This window comes from Corythoichthys intestinalis, chromosome 2 (genome assembly GCF_030265065.1).
Source record: "Corythoichthys intestinalis isolate RoL2023-P3 chromosome 2, ASM3026506v1, whole genome shotgun sequence".
In the NCBI taxonomy this organism is placed as follows: domain Eukaryota; kingdom Metazoa; phylum Chordata; class Actinopteri; order Syngnathiformes; family Syngnathidae; genus Corythoichthys; species Corythoichthys intestinalis.
The window spans coordinates 43,505,393-43,524,853 of NC_080396.1; the positions used below are offsets into that span (position 1 = coordinate 43,505,393).

The 19,461-nt window shown below is 38.8% G+C and overlaps 1 protein-coding gene across 4 annotated transcripts in view; it reads right to left on the reverse strand.

Moving 5' to 3' along the window:
• Nucleotides 1–4,708: 4,708 nt before the first annotated feature.
• The window catches only part of acot7 (acyl-CoA thioesterase 7), a 69,618-nt gene continuing 54,865 nt past the window's right edge, over nucleotides 4,709–19,461 (reverse strand). For all 4 annotated transcript variants that reach the window (XM_057859948.1, XM_057859963.1, XM_057859957.1 and 1 more), the window contains one exon: nucleotides 4,709–6,073. In XM_057859948.1, the coding sequence (XP_057715931.1) occupies nucleotides 5,975–6,073 (99 nt within the window). In that variant the 3' untranslated portion in view covers nucleotides 4,709–5,974. The remainder of the gene's footprint in view (nucleotides 6,074–19,461) is intronic.

A 19,461-nucleotide genomic window follows, 5' to 3' on the forward strand; every position in this document is an offset into this window, starting at 1 on the left:
AGTTTCAAAAGGTTCCCATTCACCGTGGATATTGGCCAAAACAAGCCCTACTACTGTGGGACCATTGGACTTAATGAGGAAGTGAGTAAACATTGTGTTTTGTATTATGTCAAATACTGGGATCATTTTAATATGTAGGTGGCTTGCATTTTGTGGCTGACATGCATGCGGGGCGGCTATTTTTCGGCACAACACCGGCGGCTTGTCGCACATCCACCCACCGGGAGAGCACTATATTCGGCTTATTGTGCTCATGTGACCGGTGTTCTGTCAAATTTTCTGACTGATCAGAAATTGCAACTTTGAGTTAAAAATAGTCGCGAATACAATGATTACAAAGTAAACACTACAAACTTTCTTTAAATTAAGGACTACTTACGTTTGATCATTGATAGGCACGTAATAAGCTCTCCTCATGCACATTAGCTGCACGTTAGCTGCACAACAACTGCAGCCGCCCTCCTCCGGGGAACGAGCTGTAAATTGCTCTCCAGCGAAGACAATCGACAACCCAGTCGTCATGTCAAAACATCCGGGCTAGTTATGTGTGATTTTCTGCTTCGAAGACTTTGAAACATCACTCGGTTCGGGTTAGCATGTCGGCTAGCTGTCACGCCTCTTGGTTTGTTTACATTCTCCGAAGCCGGGGAAGGGAAATGACATATGTCCGATTTAGGTGTCATAAAATATCGTTCGGGAGGTGCGACATTAAAGGTGAAGTCGACAGTTTTGACCATTATGGAGTAATTTTGCCATGTCGTCCTGAATAAGTGCATTTTTATTATTTCATATTCCATTTAGCACAAGACTGTTATTTGTCATGACCATGCCAATTATTTAGCAATTGGGGAAAATACTTGGATAAGAAGAATATCCTGTAAAAATATTGAAGTAACAAGACAAACAATGACATTTTGCAGCTCTCTTCATCGCGTTTTCCTCGTTGTGAATAGTTCCCCCTCGACGGGCTGACTGGTCCTTCTCAAGCCATTTATTTAGCTATTGGGGAAAAAATACTAGGATAAAACAATATCCTGTAAAAATATTGGAGTAGAGAGACTGAAACAATGACATTTTGCGGCTCTCTTCATCACGTTTTCCTCGTTCTGAATAATTCCCCTTCAATGGGGCTGAATAGTAAAACCGATGAGCCCAGTCTCCTGCTGATGTCATCCACCTGTTGGGGACGCTAGAGCCCAATAATGGTCGGCGTGGCTAACCGGCAGATTAAAAGACTAATTTCTCATCATCTGCGCTTTGCTAAATTGTTGTATATAGTCGAATCGTCTCAAAATATGATTCTAATTCACATAATAATTCTATTTTAGACTTTTTTTCTCCTGTCGTATGCTCTTTAAATCTGAAAACGACTAATGGGGAACTCATTCTGGGCGAATAAGAGTAAATGCTCCTTTTTCTGTGCTAGGATGCAGGGCTGGATTATGGGGGGTCTGGGCCTCAGGGCCAGGAGTTTGCAATATAATTTATAATTTAGTTTAATATAAGAATGACTGCCCCCTACATGATACTGCCAGTATCCAGTGTTGCCAACTTTGTCATTAGATTTAGTGACTTCTGGCCATCTCAGGCGACTAAAACCTCATCTAGCAACTTAGCGACTTTTAAAGTGAATCTGGCGACTTAAAAAAAAAAAAAACTCTTTCTCTCGAGTGTCAAAATCATTGTTTTTCAATGTAACTTCAGATCTGCACTGCCACCAGAAGCTTATTTCACGGTTAAGCAGCACCGCAAATTAGCCCCGATCTTGAAACTGTACGCTTTGGGATTGTCAACAAATTTTTTTGAGATCAGTGAGTCATGCATAACGTTATGACATCATAGTAACGTTGTGACGTAATCTAGCGACATTTCAGAGAGCCACTTTTGGTGATTTGTTTCTGGCAACTCTACCAGTATCGTGCATAGTGCTCTGATCGTTCTGCTGCAAGTATGTGCGGTTGCGCAATTAAATTAACCATGAGCCCCAAATCGAGTACTTTCTCGGTGCACTGCAAAGCAGTTTACTGTAAAGCAGTGCACTTGAGTCGCACTGAACGCAATTTGACAGGTTAGTACTGTCCCAAATTACATACTGCCATTTCCCCCCCGGGCCCCTGGACCCTTGGGCCCCTGGGCGCCGGCCCCACTGGCCCGGTCCGTAATACGGCCATGCTAGGATGTGACGGTCAATAACATGGAATTCATAAATGCTTCAGCATGTGTAACTCATTCCACTGAATGATGTGACATTACATTACTGCTAATATCCAGACTATTATTTTTATAAGCATGCATTGGTAGCCATACATTGCGGAGGTGGTTAAGAGTCAATTCCTTAACTGGATGATGCCACACACTGTTGGTAACCATAGTTACTATATTGTGACTTGATGTGTAACAGCCAGGTGCAACCAACCAAAGCGAAACGACTGAAAACAGTTAATGAATGTGTTGACAAATGTGATGTTTTAGAGGAGTGCAATCCAGTGTATTTCAAGACAGATTGCTTTCTCTTTTCCCCTCAAGATGCGTCAACCTCACTAGTGTTAAAAATAGCTTAAAACCCCCCGAGTGGAAGCTTGGGCCTAACTGCATTTAATGGGGGGGTGAAAACTAGCATGCTGTGCTGGAGGGACTCTGGGGACTGAAACAACAACCTTGAAGATCCAATGACCAATCATTTTTCGTCCGTGTAAGGAATCGTGTGGGGATAAAGAGGAAATCAAGCACTTAACAGAGTTGATCCTCTGCCAGCTGTCTTTGAACCATTACTTTCACTGACACTCCCTTTATTTTAATGCACTTTTTCATTCCAAGGCTAATTTTTGAACAGATTTCTGTTCTTTAAAAAAGAGCCCAATTGCAAAAAAAAAAAAAAAAAATCACAACAAGTGTTTCATAAGGTAATTTTCCTGGCTCGATTAGAATTGGAATTTAAACAGTCATCCTCATCCACTTAACTCATTCACTATCAAAGACGTATAACAATGATGTTTAACTGCTCATAACTGAAGACTGAAAAATAGTAGAAACAAACTTTTTTTTAATGATGATGGAAGATGGGAATCTAATCTTTCATTTTTTAGTTCTGTGATCATGTAGCCATAGAACACAATATTCGGTGGCGCTTGAAAGACGGGGACGTTTTGTGACATGGTGTTAGATAGTGAATGAGTTAATGACGATGCTTATATTTTAGTATGATGAGACTAAGACGACAGCCAACAATTGATTAACATTCCTTCAACATCGTAAGGCCGTTAATCAGATGTTCCCATTTAGCCACTGCTGAGCTGAAAGTGTCATTAGTATTTTGCAACGAAAATGCACTAAAAGATTCACAGAAGTAGACATTCTGTTGCAAATTTTGCCATTCAAGTTTGCAGGTAATGCAAAAAGTACAAAAATATTTGAAATCAGGACTTGTGTATTCAAAGATTTGTTGAAGGTAAAAAAAAAAAGTTTATATGATGAGCATCTTATTATGTGTATCCTGAAATTCCACCAGAAAACTGAATGTCTTTGACTCAATAGCTGCCATCGATGTTGATAGACCAACACCATCTGTTCTAAAATTTTGTTTTTTTTTCATTGACTGTACAGTAACTTTGGCATATTACCACTTAAAATACTGAAATTCAGGAAACTGATCAAAATCCTTCCTACTGTTACAAATGAATCTGTCATAAATTAACACATTGACAGCACTAAAATTCCAATCCATTTTGCTTGGAGTCACTGCCAGCCACACCCAATCCAAATGGATTGGAGGTCTATCGCCGTCAATGGCACTGTGACATAATCATTCAATGCCTGCCATCCCACTTCAAATGGGTTTGACATCTATGTAAATTGTAAATTGCTGTGCATGAGTTAGTATTTTAATCTTGGGAAAGACTAAGCCTGCCAATGCGGGGAACAAAAGATTTAAAGGTGAGAGGAAACGGTGAACATGTCAAATAATGAAAATGACTACAACATGTAGAAAACCAATTGGCACTCAAATCTTGCTTTTACCATTTCATGCTTTTTCCATCCAAAACAATGCATCAAGGAATGCCTCCTCAGCAATTCTGGGTGTGACATCACAACTATAATTGATGATCATGCCTAGCTTTCTAGGGCTGCATTAGATAGTAAATGTTGACAAAATGACAGAACAGTTACGCAACATCAACAGAATAGAAAGCCTATGGATAGCATGCTTGCAGACTGCAAAATTTTGCAGCTCCTGCTGAGTGTGACATCTTCTGTTAGATTTTTTCAGTGGGCAGGGCTAAGGCAGTGGCAAAAAATAGACTAATTAAGATTTACTTTCACGATTAAGCCTTTTCTATCACTTTTTGATGAATTTGTGTCAAAATAATGGTCTACTATCATTTTAAAGTCACTTATTTCATTTCATAGCACCTTTAAAGGAAGGACTATAGAAGTGACAAAGCAGCAGAACGAAGAATAAGCATGCACATAGTGGAGAAAGGAAAAGAGGCAGTGAGGCAGAGAGTGACAGCACAGGAGCACTGAAAGGGCGGTGTGGGGGTGGCTTTGGGGTTGTATGAAAGCGTAGGAGGGATGTGAGCTGAGTCAAAGCCCCCCAAGCCATCCCTGTTCCGCCTCCTCTCCCTTTGATTTTGTTGTGAATGACAGATGATGAAAAGACAGATAGCAACCAACTTCCTCACTTTCAGGCATGCACAAGACAATGATGTCATCATTTCTCCTTTATTTATTATTCACATTTTGTCATTACGCTGTACAATTTATTAAGTCCTTTGAAAATAAAATCTTAGTAAGTAAATATATCGTCGCTGTCCGGTTGAAATCCAGTATGTCAAAATAAAGTCCATTTAACCCTTTCTGGGACAGAGGTCACTACAGTGGAAAGCTATTTAAATGTTGGCACGTAAGACAATTAACCCTTTATAGGGAGCCAGTGACTATTTTTGTTCAAGGAAAAAAAACGTAAATATTTGCAATTATGATTAAATATTGTTTTAAACGATCAGTTCTTGTATTTTGATATTTTTTATAATTATAAATGTATAATTTAAAACAATGTTAATAACAAACTAAATTAATCAAATTTAGATTAATGAAACAGAAGCGCACATTTTTTTTCATAATATTAAACTTACTGCATGTCATTGATGGTGGTGGACATTCGATCCATTTTTCCTGGGAGAGACAGATGAATTGGATGTCTAGCGATGTCAATGGCTGCCAATGACTTAAATGGTTGTCCTGTCAGGTTAAAAAAAATATATATCCATCATAATTCATGAATCCACATATGTCCTGTTAAGATCCGTGTTAGCACACCCGCAAAACCTGACATTTGCTATATAAGTATCTGCCGCCATATGATAACAAAGCTTTAATTCTCAAAATGTCACAATTGTACAATTTGACTTCGTCCCTCTCGAAACAGAAGTCATGCGGTACGATTGTTGCCAGGACTGACAGTCTGGATGTTTTTTTACATAGTAAAGAGAGAAAATAGTGATCTTTGATAGGCTAGGTAGGCTTTTTTTTAATTACATTTTTAATGCATTGTTATAGAAGGAAACTCGGAGTCCATTGAGGTACATTATGCTTTCATGCAGATTAATATCAGTATATTAATATCATTAATATACTAATAAATGATATATTAATATCAGTCTAAAACAGGGCTTTAGTTGTCTTATTGTTGTATTAATTGCATCATTTGAGGTTCTAACACCTATGAAGTTTAGCAAGAACAGTTTAATTTTTAGCGGCGTAATTTAGCGAATCAACATTTTCGACTTGTGTTGTGTTAATGTAAGTGTCCAATAGTAATATTTGATTTCCTGATTGGAGTAGTGAGAATTAGACCTGACAGCAACGATATGCTTTGGTGTAGGACACAAGTCAAAGTCCAGGAGAAGGCTACAATTACAGATGAGGAGAATAGGACTTTTTTTTTTTCCTTCGATGTTGTGTTCCACCCGTATCACTGTTTGGCCTCCCTCTCTGCAAGTCTCTTGGCTTTATTGAAGAGGTAACGTGCTTGGCCTTCATCGTAACGCCTCTGCTCCTCCTCGCCATGAACCTGAGAAGAAATAAAAGAAACAGATATTAGCCCCATGTTCATAAAAAGTATAGTTTGCCTTTTTTTGCATAACTAACTCTTGACGTGAACTGAGAAGAGTGTTGCTAAACCTCGGCAACAGCATACATTTTAACTTTTACAGCGCAGCCGGTTCTATCCCTCACCCACCTCACTAGACAGTGAAGCACGAGTGCGTCTGTTTATTTTTAAATATACTCTGCAAGCTAATATCAGCATTCATGTGATCCAGACAGGGGCTCTTCATTCTGCTCACACAAGGTGGCTGGCACATTCAGAAGCACCAGCAATTCAGCAGAGCTCCAAGCACTGGGCTGACAGATGGCGCTTTAACTTTATGGAGGGAGCAAGGTGGCAACACATATGACAAAATGTCATGGCGGGGACAGTAGTTGGGGTCAAATCTCAAACGGGATGGCACTTTAATATAATCAGGCAGGGCCACAAAAGAAGAGGTTCCTGAATGTAAAGACAGGCCTTTATGCAAAAGCAAGGTACCGTAATTTAACGAATATAAGGCGCACCCGTGTATAACGCGCACCCCAACTTTACCTGTAAAATCTAGGGAAAATTCTTGTACCCGTGTATAAAGCGCACCCTAATTTTAGCACCAATAAATATGAGTCTCGTGTCTCGAACTTTTATAAAGTACGCGGTTGCAGCATTATTTAATCCTTTTGTCAAATATTTTTTTTAAAAATAGAATATTAATTTTCTGTGGTAAAATTGCTCACAGGATACGATAATTTTCACAAAGTAAGGAGTTGTAACGAGTTTTAACAGAATTCACCAGCGGAACTAATGATGTCTCACGATTTGCGTGCAAGACGTACGCTGTTACTTTGTGAGTTTCAATGTAAATAAAACAACGCGGCTTGGCTCAGTGGTTCGACACTCTTCCTCAGACTCCTGTCCTAGCTCGCCACACAGTCAACATTTATACGAAATGGATCGCCGTATACGTTCTCTTCAAGACAACATCGCCGCGTGCCGGTATGTTGCAGCGCAAAGGTTAGAAAAATGTACCGCTAAATAATAAACGAAGAGTGCAAAAAAAAAACATTTTAATTTTATTAGATGTGAAAAATATCATGAAAACAATTATTTACCACATGAAACTTGATTATTATATCACTGTCGTTCGGATTAGGTAATCTTGTGCTGGTCCATGCTTACAGTGGAACATGAATCATGTTGAATTTTTTCTGTCTCTGTCCCTGTACCCGTGAATAACGCGCACCCATGATTTTAGGAGTAAATTTTGGGGAAAAAAAGGTCGCGCTATATTCGGGAAACTACGGTAAGTTTCACAGAACCTTCACCTCAGCTCATCAAACATCTCTGGAATGAACTAGGACAAACCTGATAAGCATTGTGTGGTCCACAAGACATATTGTTAAAAAGTGTTCTCAGAAAAGTGGAAACTTGTTTTGTTGTTGCAAAGTGCGGACCAAAAACTTTTTTTTTTTCATGTAAGACCAGTAACTTTGTTTGTATAGTAGGGTATTTTGGACGCTGGAACCAGTATTTGTGCCCTAATGCTAACTGCTTGAGAATGATATGAAAATAAGATATGCAAGTTCTAATCAATGCCGTTCTCGGCCAAGGCAAGAAAAAAATGCAGCGCTGTGTTGATGATAGCCAATCTCGCCATCTGTTAAAAGAAATGTCAACACAAAGATTTGCAGAAGGTCAGGTTTGCTAAGCTGTCCAGTTAATCAAGATATAGTGCTTATATTTTTCCTCAAATTTCATGAAATGGCGGCCTATATTAAAGACATCCGAAACCAGTGGTGTTATTGGTAGGTTGGCTTTATCAAAGTATTGAGAATGGACTGGAATTTTATATAAAACAGGAAAAGATAAGAAATACCTCAATTTTAACCGTATAAAGTGATAGAAACAAGCAATAAATAATGCATACACAGCACTGTTATAAGACCCCACTATAAAGTCTGTAATGCATTTCAAGCAAATGGTTATTTTAAGGGGCTGAAGATGAAAAGTTATGACTACTGCATGCTTCAATGTGTATAAAATTTTAGTTAAACCGTACACTAATTGTCATTGTCTTGAAGAAGAGAGAAAAAGAAACTTTCATGGCTGTAAGTTAAGTTCTGTTCAGTTTGTACCCTAATGTTTCTTGTCCATTTGATTACCCATTGATTTCACTTGTTGTGGCTATATCCAGGGCCATGTAAGGAGGGTTGCGACACTCCCATAGGGATCTGTTACACGATTTTACTCCCGGGTTTTCCGGGTAGTGGACCCTCAGGTAGTTCCAAACATCGCTTCGACGAGGGTGGACCGCATTCATACAAATGGCTGGCTGTCAAGCATATTCGGAGGTAAGTTGATGAAAAAAACAATCCCTTTTGAATTTTCAACACTCTATATTCTATCAAAGGTGCTTTATGATGTATATGTTGAGCATTATTTGTATGTGCGTGGCATAATTATACACATATTTTATCTTGGTTGACGAGTGATTTTATCCTACTTTTTAAGCTGACTCTGCTAACTGGGAATGTATCACCAGGGATAAATTCATTAAGTCACTACCTCTTTTAAACCGTCAACTCTTTCAGAGGCCCTTTGTGACGCCATCATCTGTATTTGTGAGTATTGGTAGATGACTGGCTTTCACGTGCTTATTAGCTCGATTTTGTAAGCTTAGAACAAAGGTATCACCCTCATGGAAGAGCACCAAGTCAATGCATGACAACCTGTATTCTTAGCACCAAAATGTTTTACATTATTTATGACATTATTATATTTTAGAGACGTGTATAGATTGAAAAATGACGTCAACAAATAATAGACAGATTAATAATAGACAACTAATGTAATGTATATTTCTATATATTTTTTTAGGTTACATTTTCATGATCCACATCATGCTGCTGCTTCTACTGTGGACAGCTGCTGGTGACTGCTGATGGTGACTGCTGGTTGTGGGCACTAAGCCCATTTTTAAATGGCATCAAACTAACAAAAAAAGCCTTTTATTTCATGTTTTAACAGCTGATCATTGCCATCCATTTTTTCTGCTGCTATTGGTCCTTGCTGCACAACCAACCATTACAGGCTACTGATCTATAAAATGTAATTTGTAAACAATGAACCATGACAACAATTTCATCAATTGTTCAATAATAAGTTGTTATTGTTATACATTACACCATGTTGAGGAAAATAATAACATTTTGTTCCTGTCTGTCCGGTCCAAACTAAACGATAAATGCCTCTAAAGAGGTACAGGTTTGTTTTTGCTAAAATTAGAGGCTATATTCAAAATTTTAGTTAAGTTATGCAGGAAATATTTGTTAAATGTCATTTCTTTGCGTTTCAGGTCAAACTAAGTCTATAAGATAAAAAGGACAATGTACACACACATATTTATATATGCATTAGAAAGTGCAACAGTAAAGAATAGTGGAAAATAGAATTTAAAAGTCGTGACTACAAACCCAAACTTTTTGGGAAACTAAAGTGTTTTGTATGTCAGAGCAACAAAACAAACTAGGAACTACCACTTACAGTGCCCTCCATAATTATTGGCACTCCTGGTTAAGATGTGTTTTTTTAGCTTCTAATATTTTTTTAAAATTATAATAATAATTAATATGCGACCTTAATGGAAAAAAAGAGAAAAATCCAACCTTCAATACAAGTGCATTTATTCAGTGGGGGAAAATCCCACATAAAGAAATAATTATTTGACATCAAATAATGTGTGTCACAATTATTAGCACCCCTGGTGTTAATACTTTGTACAACCCCCTTTTGCCAACAAAACAAGGTCTGGGACTGAGATGGCCATGGGAGAAGTTTGATTTTGTGTCCAAAGCACACGGTCACAGTTGAAGCCTGGGACCGTGTGCTTTGGTCAGATGAGACCAAGGTTGAGCTTTTTGGCAACAAACACTCTAAGTGGGTCTGGCGTGCCACGAAAGATGCGCATGCTGAAAAGCACCTCATACCCACTGTGAAGTGTGGGGGTTGGGTCACTGATGCTGTGGGGCTGTTTCGCTTCCAAAGGCCCTGGGAACCTTGTTAGGGTGCATGGCATCATGAATGCTTTGAAATACCATTTTAAATCAAAATCTGTTGCCCTCTGCCCTAAAGCTGAAGATGGCTCGTCACTGGGTTTTTCAGCAAGATAATGACCCTAAACATATGGCCAAATCTACACAGAAATGGTTCACCAGACACAAAATCAAGCTTGTGAAACATTATAGGAGAAGATTAGGTGCTGTTTTGTTGGCAAAAGGGGGTTGTACAAAGTATTAACACCAGGGGTGCTAATAATTGTGACACACATTATTTGATGTCAAATAAATATTTCTTTATGTATGATTTTTTTCCCCACTGAATAAATGCACTTGTATTGAAGGTTGGATTTTTCTCTTTTTTTCCCATTGAGGTCCCATATTATTTGAATAAAAAAAATATTATTAGAAGCTAAAAAACACATCTTAAAAAGGGGTGCCAATAATTATGGAGGGCACTGTAGAACTTGGGAACAAAATATGTTATACACGGTGTTATCTTTAATATGTTACCGCAGGTAGGCGAATCAAGAAAATCTAGACATTCTCTGGAAAAACAGTATTCTAGTTGTGAAAAAAAAAGCCTAAATCATCTTGCATTTCAATGTAAAAGTCGTTATCCCGTGCTAATACTAACACAAACATGATACTTTCACTCCACAACATGGGAAAGTTCCCTTCTGCGTAACAGTTTACATAGTTTTCGGTTGTCGCCTTACCACTTCAAATGTAAAACTACGATTTAAAAATATGTTATAATGCAATGACATAATCAAACAAGTACTTAGATACGTGATTTTATCCATTTTTCCTTAAATGTCGCAATTACCATTGTCAATGCCATTGAAAACCACTAAAGCGCTGCTTGTGCTTGGAACTAGTCACGCCCTACATGAACCACATCACCACCCGCGGCGAGATCAAAGAGTGGCGCAACCCTCTTTACATGGCCCTGGCCTGATCCTCGTGTCTTGACCAATCCGCTGCCTCTTGTATCAACCACCTCTGTCAAACTGTCTCGTTACCCCATGTCTGTATTTAAGTTCCCCATGTGCTGTCTGTTCTTGTTCGGTCTGCGTCTAAGCCCTCGTGTTGATCCTTGCCCTAGTAAGTTCTGATTGATGGTATTTTTTAGTACTCCGGAGTTTTGTTTGAACCTTGCGCCTTTTGATCCCCGGCCGTTTGTATGTACTTTGTGGTTTGTTTTTTTTTTTTTTTTCATTTCACGGGTCGCGTCCGTATATTATGTCCGGGACTTTCCCAGGAAGCGGTGTGCGTGAAAGCAGCCGTTAAATTCCCTGGTTACAGCATGATGGCTGATGAAGTAAATATCATGGTGGACTGATTTTCACTTCCTCCCTCGTATATATATATACTAAAACGATGTATGGATGTTAAACTAAGGAATACTTGTTATAAAATAAATAATTTATTTATTTATTATGGTCATTGCAGAGCCAGACCATACCATACCATGCGCCCTCTTTTTAATCTTCCCCTCTGCGTCCGCAAAATCGCATCTGTTTATTTATATTTAACAAACTTTCCCAGTGTTATTTCATTGTGTAAATACATTTGTAATGATCATAAAAATATGTAGACTACTTAATTATTTTATATTATATATAATTATTATATATTATATATATTATTATTTTATTTACTGAGAATTTGTTACAAAAGACAGGCTTTTATGCACAGCCATTGTCACAAATGTGATCACACAAAACGCAACCAGTCCGTTTTCCCAAGCAGCAAGCAGTGCAGTGGGTTCGGGTTCGGGCCTACAAATAGCACTGAAACTGCATTAGTCAAAGTAATTACTGACTTTTTACTAGCCGCTGACGATGGATTAGTCTCGATCCTGGTTCTGTTGGACCTGAGTGCAGCCTTTGACACAATCGACCATAATATCTTATTGCAGAGACTAGAATGTGACATAGGCATTAGAGGAGCAGCCCTCTGCTGGTTTAAATCATATTTATCTAATAGGTACCAGTTTGTCAATGTAAACCAGCAATCATCACCATACTCTAGAGTCAGTTATGGTGTGCCACAAGGGTCGGTCCTCGGGCCCATCTTGATTACGCTGTATATGCTTTCTCTAGGCAATATCATCAGAAAACATAGCATTAACTTTCATTGTTACGCTGACGACACACAACTGTATTTATCAATTAAACCTGAGCAGATCAGGCAAGTGGATAAACTGAGCACCTGCGTCCGAGATATAAATACCTGGATAACCACTAATTATCTTCTACTTAACCCTGAAAAGACTGAAGTCCTTATAATAGGCCCAAAAAGTGTGAGAGACTCTAACTGCCCAGATAGTCACTCTGTACAATGTAAGTGTCGCCTCCAGCACCACAGTTAAAAACCTAAGAGTTCTATTTGACCCAGACTTATCATTTAAAGCTCATATTAAACAAACCTGCAGAACGGCCTTTTTTCACCTGCGCAACCTAGCCAAAATTAGAAATATTTATCTAAAAACGATGCAGAAAAATTAATCCATGCGTTGGTTACATCTAGATTGGATTACTGTAACTCCCTACTTGCAGCTTGTCCTAAAAGTTCTTTAAAAGGTCTTCAGCTAGTCCAGAACGCAGCAGCAAGACTTTTAACAGGAACTAATAGAAGAGAGCACATCACCCCTGTGCTCCAGGCCCTTCACTGGCTTCCAGTCAAGTTTAGAATTAAAACTTAAAATCCTCCTTCTTACTTTTAAGACCATTAACGGGTTGGGGCCATCTTATCTCAGCGATGTTCTGGTTCCATACTGCCACAACAGAACACTCCGTTCTCAGAATGCAGGTCTACTGGTAGTTCCCAGGGTTTCTAAAAGTACAGTCGGAGCTAGAGCCTTTAGCCACCAAGCTAGTGTTTTATGGAATCAGCTTCCAGCTAGTATTAAAGAAGCTGAGACAGTCTGTACATTTAAGATTAGACTAAAAACGTTCCTATTCGACAAAGCTTATGATCAGGCTAGTTGAAATCGGACTCACAGTTCAGTCTAAGCTGCACTAGAAACTATAATTCTGGGGGAAGTACAGCCACTGAGTCCTATCTCCTTTTTCATACTCTACCTACCTCCTGTCTTTATTACTTTATTTTATTACTTTATTCATCTGCTGTTTCTGACTGTGTATCATATTGCCTCTGCAAAGCCCTCTGAGACAACCTTGTTGTGATATAGGGCTATACAAATAAAATTGAATTGAATTGAAATAAAACATAACATTTCGGGGGTGGGGGTTCGGGGTAAGGCCTGCAAATCAAGTTAATTGATCAGGCTCGGGCCGGGTCGGGCTTTAATACCCCTGGGCCAGATCGGGTCGGGCTGGATTTTTTAGGCCCGATCTTACGTCGAGCTTAAATACAGTCTTAATGAGCTTAAATTGGCTGCAGTTCGGACGTAGGGAACGCTTCCTCTGGAAAAAAATAGATTTGACCAGCATTATGTTTAACAAACTTTTATAGCATTGTTTCATTGTGTAAATGCATTTATAATGATCATAAAAATATGTAGACTAGTTAAACATTAAGAAAATTTGCGGGGTTTTTCCTGCCAACTGAGAATTCGTTACAAATGACAGGCTTTTATGCACAGGCATCGTCACAAATGTGATCACACAAAATTCAGCAAGCAGCAAGTGGTGCTCTGTCGAGGTCTGACTGGCGCATCCCCCATCCTTTCCTCCTCCTCCTGAGTCATCACAAATAAAACACAAAATTTCGGGGGGGTTTACGGGCTCAGGCCTGCAAATCAAGTTAAATGATCGGGCTTGGGCCCTCTAGCTGAAATACAGTATTGAGCTAAAATTGGCTGTAGTTATGACATCGGGAACGCTCCCTCTGAAACAAAACAGGATTTGACCAACATTGTGACAGCCGATGCCGACCAAAAATGACATAATATCCGGGTTATAACATCGCCCCAGCAGCCCTCCTCGCACAGAGAGCGCCAGTGGGCAACACGGGTCAAGTCTGTGAAAACTCCAACCCGCTTCATTCCCAGGACACCTTTTTGTGCGTGAAAGCAATGGGTAAATCCCGCATCACCTTACACGGGAATTTCCCTGGATATTTCTGTGAATAGGGCTAAAGAAACAAATCTAAATTTTGATTCAGAAAACAAGAATATATTTGTATCGGCAACTTTAAATTAGTTGGGCTTGTCAGTTTTAACAATAATACAACTATAATTCACGTAATAAGCCTGGAATTTTTACAAGAAAATGAACATTGGAATGCAGTGATGTTTGTCGGCACAGTCATGAATCCATATCCCAACTCTGTCACCCTTGTCGCCATTAACCTGTTGACTAGTGAGTTAAAGGTGTGGTGTCTAAAAATAAACACTGCACTACTTGGACTACAGCAGGTTGCTATGACAACCAGCCTTGTTGTCATGTAAAGGGCCGACAGCTGAGCCCTGCCACTGACAAAGGACGGAAGGAGGCAGCCTCGAAGGAAGGAAAGGGGCAAGAAAAGATGGAGAGAAACATGAGAGAAAGAAGCAAGGGAAGCGGTAGAAGGGATAGGAGTAAATAATGAGAAAGCGTAGGACAACTGAGTAGGAAGACAAAATGAGGAGGGACAGAGTAAAAGGGGATGGCCAAGGAAACTAGGGTAAATGTAGAATACAGTAGGTTACAGACAGTGGAAGGTGAAAATGGGAAGAGTAGAGAATGAAGACAAAGAGAATTAAAGGGAGGGTAAGGAACAAAGACCAGGGTTGAAAGACGGCCGGAACGGTGCTTTGAACCCGAAAATATGACGGCAATTGTCAAAACCCTATGTTAAAAAAAAAAAAAACTGCCAGGCTGCCACACACACATCTCCAAAAGGAAAAATCTACCAACGTCAGATTTACATACACAAGTGTTAACAACAAGCATAATAAAGTGCTTGTGTAGCATCATCTGTTTCCACTGATATTTATTATTCATTTATTCTACGGAGGGCACAGAGCTCTCACTAGATGCAACAGTTATCTGAGTCTGACAAGAAGCGTCAATGTGGGCATACACAGAAAAACCACCCTTGACTCAGTTTCCATTCAATAGCGTACCGTACGAATGTCATTTTTAGACCGTGACGTCGCCATCGTAATGCGGAAGCGGGACATTATAGATACGCCCTCGCATACAAACCATGTTATTTCTGCTTGTTTTCTTCGGTAATCTTTCAAAAAAGAACATGCCGATCAAACACTGCTGCTGTGGAACTTGGAGAAACGACTCTAGACATTACGACATATGATTTTTTCTTCATACGTTTCCTGAAACCAAAAACTCGGAAGAAAAAATGTGAAGAATGGATCAACTTGTGCGGACTTCCAAAAGACCATTTAACGCCAGCAAGGTGAAGCCATTCACATTTCATATGCAGTAAGCATTTTGTTGGAGGCCATGGTCCTTCAGAGGACAAGAGGTAAGCCATTTTGATATTTTTACTGTTCGTTGGCTGTCACTGAGTAGATCGCGATCGCTACACAAAAATAGCAATGTAAATTGCCCACAAGAACGGTCAGAGACGCAAGACAACCAAAGGATAAAATATATAAAGAAAGACAGGGCATATGGTAGTAAATGATAGATTGTTGAAAGAGGAGAATGTCATTGTGAGTGGCGTAAGCCAATGCACACATGAAAATAGTGTTGATAAAAAAGCTAACTCTGGATGAGGTCCGCTCTTTTTCCTGTCTTTCTCAGCCCTCGACCCTCAAGCCATCTCCTTACCTGAACATTTGTATGTTCTTCCACATCTTTACCAGTGAATTTGGCACCAGCGACATCATTTTCGGACAGAATTGGTTGGTTTTTCTCAGTAAAAATCTCATTCATACACTATTTCCATTAATTTATTATTGGGGATTAACAGGAGTTTGACCCGCCTAGCCACAATTGCTAATGTCATGAATATTAATGAGCAAAAGTGACGTGTTGCTTGCGGTACGCCATTGGCCAACATACTGACATGTAATCAGCAGATGGGTAGCTCTGATTGGTTCAAATACACATGTTTTCTGGAAAGAAAAAAAGAACAAGCTAGTTGAATTAATTGAACAAAATTGATCAGACTTTTAAGAGAAAGAAAATAGTTGAAAATGCTTATTTATTTATTTATTTATTTATTTATTTTGTTATATTTTATTTGCTCAAATGGATATGTTCAGAAAATCTTCCATGTCAATGTGCACTTTGGACTGAATTTTGTTAATTTGTGTTAGGCTTCTTATTTATTGTCTTATAATTTTTTAAAAAAGTGTTTACATGATATTCATAATAAATTCCATTTCACCATGCATAATGTAAGTCATTTCTACCTATTTGTGTGAATGTATGTGGCTCGGAAAATGAATGATTAAATGAATGTTATTTATCTCTTTATTATCAATATTAATAATACATAAATGTTTAAATTATCATCAATTTTAACGTACATCGTATGTTCTTAAGTGGTTAAAATTGAGGTTTTCCATTTAGATGTGCTGAAATGAGAGGAAAATAAAAATTAGGAGATGGAGGTTAGGGTTACTGCTGTTTTTGTTAACTGTTATTTTGCAAATTATTAAATAAAATACAAATTGTGTGCCTTGTGACAGTATGTGTAATGCAGTAGCCTAATGCATGTGTAAAACCATTTTTTGTGTGTGTGTATGTGTTATAGAGCCTACCCACGTACCACGTGCTCGCTGTATGGTTCCGCCCACTTGTCCGTCATTTTGACTCTGTATTAGCATTGTTTTCAATTGATGGCGGAATTTAAAATGCATTTCATGGAAGACCCGGTGCTTTCTGATGCCGCAAACTCACTGGATCTGTTGCATAAAAGGCGTTATGTGGAAAAGCTTCGTTCTATACAGTTGCCAGATCCATATTTGATGCCTAAATCGATGATTTTTGACCGGCTGCCTTCACCGTCTCTGCCTGACCCTGATATTTACAACTATCTTGTCCACACAAAATCAGCCTATTCTCACGAAAGTTTGAAAAACTTTAAGAGCTTGGAGGCTTATAAATGCTACATTGCTGGTTGGGTGAAACAGGTCCTCGTACACGAAAATTCGGCAGGAATCTTGTGCTCGGAAGGTGAGTTACAAAATTTTCAATTCAAAATCTTTTGTTCTTGCTAACATCCACTGTCAAGTCTAATGTATTTCATGTCATTTGTCAATGGAGCTAGGGCTTTTAATGTTTATATGGTTTAGCGATAGCACTCGCTACATACATACGTGTATGTTGTCGGCGATTAGCCTAGCAATGATCTTAATTGTGGTTATTTGTCAGCCCCGTAGACGAGGCCAGTTTCTTTCACTTGGTACCAGCTAAATATTATTCAAAAAATAACGATGGTGGAAGAAAGGGAAGTCACAAACATCTTGAATTTGAAACTATGTCGTACTACGTCGTATGTTGTCGGCGATTAGCCTAGCGATGATCTTAATTGTGGTTGTCAGGCCAAAACCCTCTAAATATATATTAAATGCATCTTACCGGATATAAAATGACTACTACATAGTCTGTGGTGATTTTTTGGTGTCCAGTTTTCACGTCGAATTGCAGCCGTCCATTTCGCTCTCCTCTTTGGATCCCTCGGAATACGGTAAAACTTCAAGTCTCTCCTTCCATCTTCTCTGTTAGTGCAACCAACAGCCACACACGCCTTCACCATTTTGATTATTAATGTTAAGGAGCAGAAAAACACGCCGTAAATAGGAGAAATGTACGTAGCCGTAACAGGTTAACACTATGTTTTGACGGACAAGTGGGCGGAACCATACAGCGAGCACGTGGTACGTGGGTAGGCTCTATAGGTATAACTGCCAAAAGCAGAAGGACACACCCCCCAAAAAAAAAAAAAAAAAAAAAAATCTGGCTCCTTTGCGCCATTTTCACCCCTGAAAAAGACTAAAGAAAAAGGGGTGGTAGTTGATGGGGAATATTGGTGGAATATGAGTTGAGGACTAAGCTGTTGTTTCCATACTTTTTTTTAAAAAAAAGACATTTATGAGATTCGTGGCATCATTAGACAAAAAAAAAAAAAAAAAGTAAATTAAAAAAAATAGTATATATAATTGAAGCAGGATGTTTACACACACTATGCAAAAACACAAATTTCATTTTTTTGTCCCACCATCTGAAGTCAAATAAGCGTAAACCTCCCGTTTCAGGTCAGTCAGGAATCACCACAGGAATTATTTGTGTTAAATGCCACAAATATGAGTGAAAGAATTTATGTTTTTTATTTTATTTTATTTTATATGGTTTTCTTTTAAGTCAAGTTTACATGCTGTACATACCTGTATATTATATTTGCGTATAACTGTTACAACAGATGAACGTGGCAACTTCAAGCACCTGGAAATTGCACCCAGGGATGAGCCAGACCTGTGGAGCTCCATGATTCTTTTTCTGATATCCTGGATAATTTCTTTGGATTTTTCCATTCTTTAAAATAAGGAAGCATAGTGTTTGAGGTGTTGCCTTAAATAGATCCCTAGGTGTGCTGTCAATTAACTCACACCTTTTCGGGTAACCTATTGGGAGCTTCCAAAGCCACGACCTCTTAATCTGGACTTCCCCGTTTTCTTTACAGACAGTATTGTACTTTTTGTGTATGTAAACTTTTAACCTCAAAGAAAATAATAACCATTTTATCTATTCCTATTAGTCCTGTTGCTAAGACATACAAGATTAGTATCACTTTCAGATGATAAAGAAGCTGTCTTCTTCTGTGTATCAAAAAGTAACTCTGCATGTTTAGAACGTCACCCAAATGGACAGGTCTTGATGATGAACTGATGATGGGTTCTATTCTGTATTGACACAGTTCTCAATTGATTTGAGATGAAGCAGAACATATAATTATTTTTTGGTGGCATTGGTGTTAGCTCTTTCACCACCAAGACAATTCCTAAAATGCAGCCTTTTCGAAGCATTTTGACTCATCTTTCAAAGCCCACGAAAGTTGTGTTTTGAATAAACATGGAGGCTACTGACTGAAAAGATTGGTTTCCTTTGTTTCGTCAGACAAAAAAAGTATGTATGTTGAATAACATTATTATATTCTCTGTTCTAATCTTTTTTCTCGGGTGAAATACAAAAATGATGGCGCTTCTTCACCTGGGAAAGACCAGCAGCCACGACTTCCACATTCAATGCTGTTCTCCTTCCCCAATTTACATGACAACCCCTTCAACACAAACAGAATTCCTAACACCCTGCCGAGCTAAAATGGGAAATTCTATTAATAGAAACAGAGCGGGCTCAGCGGGGAGGAAGCCTGGTTGAGGAAATAGGCTGGTGG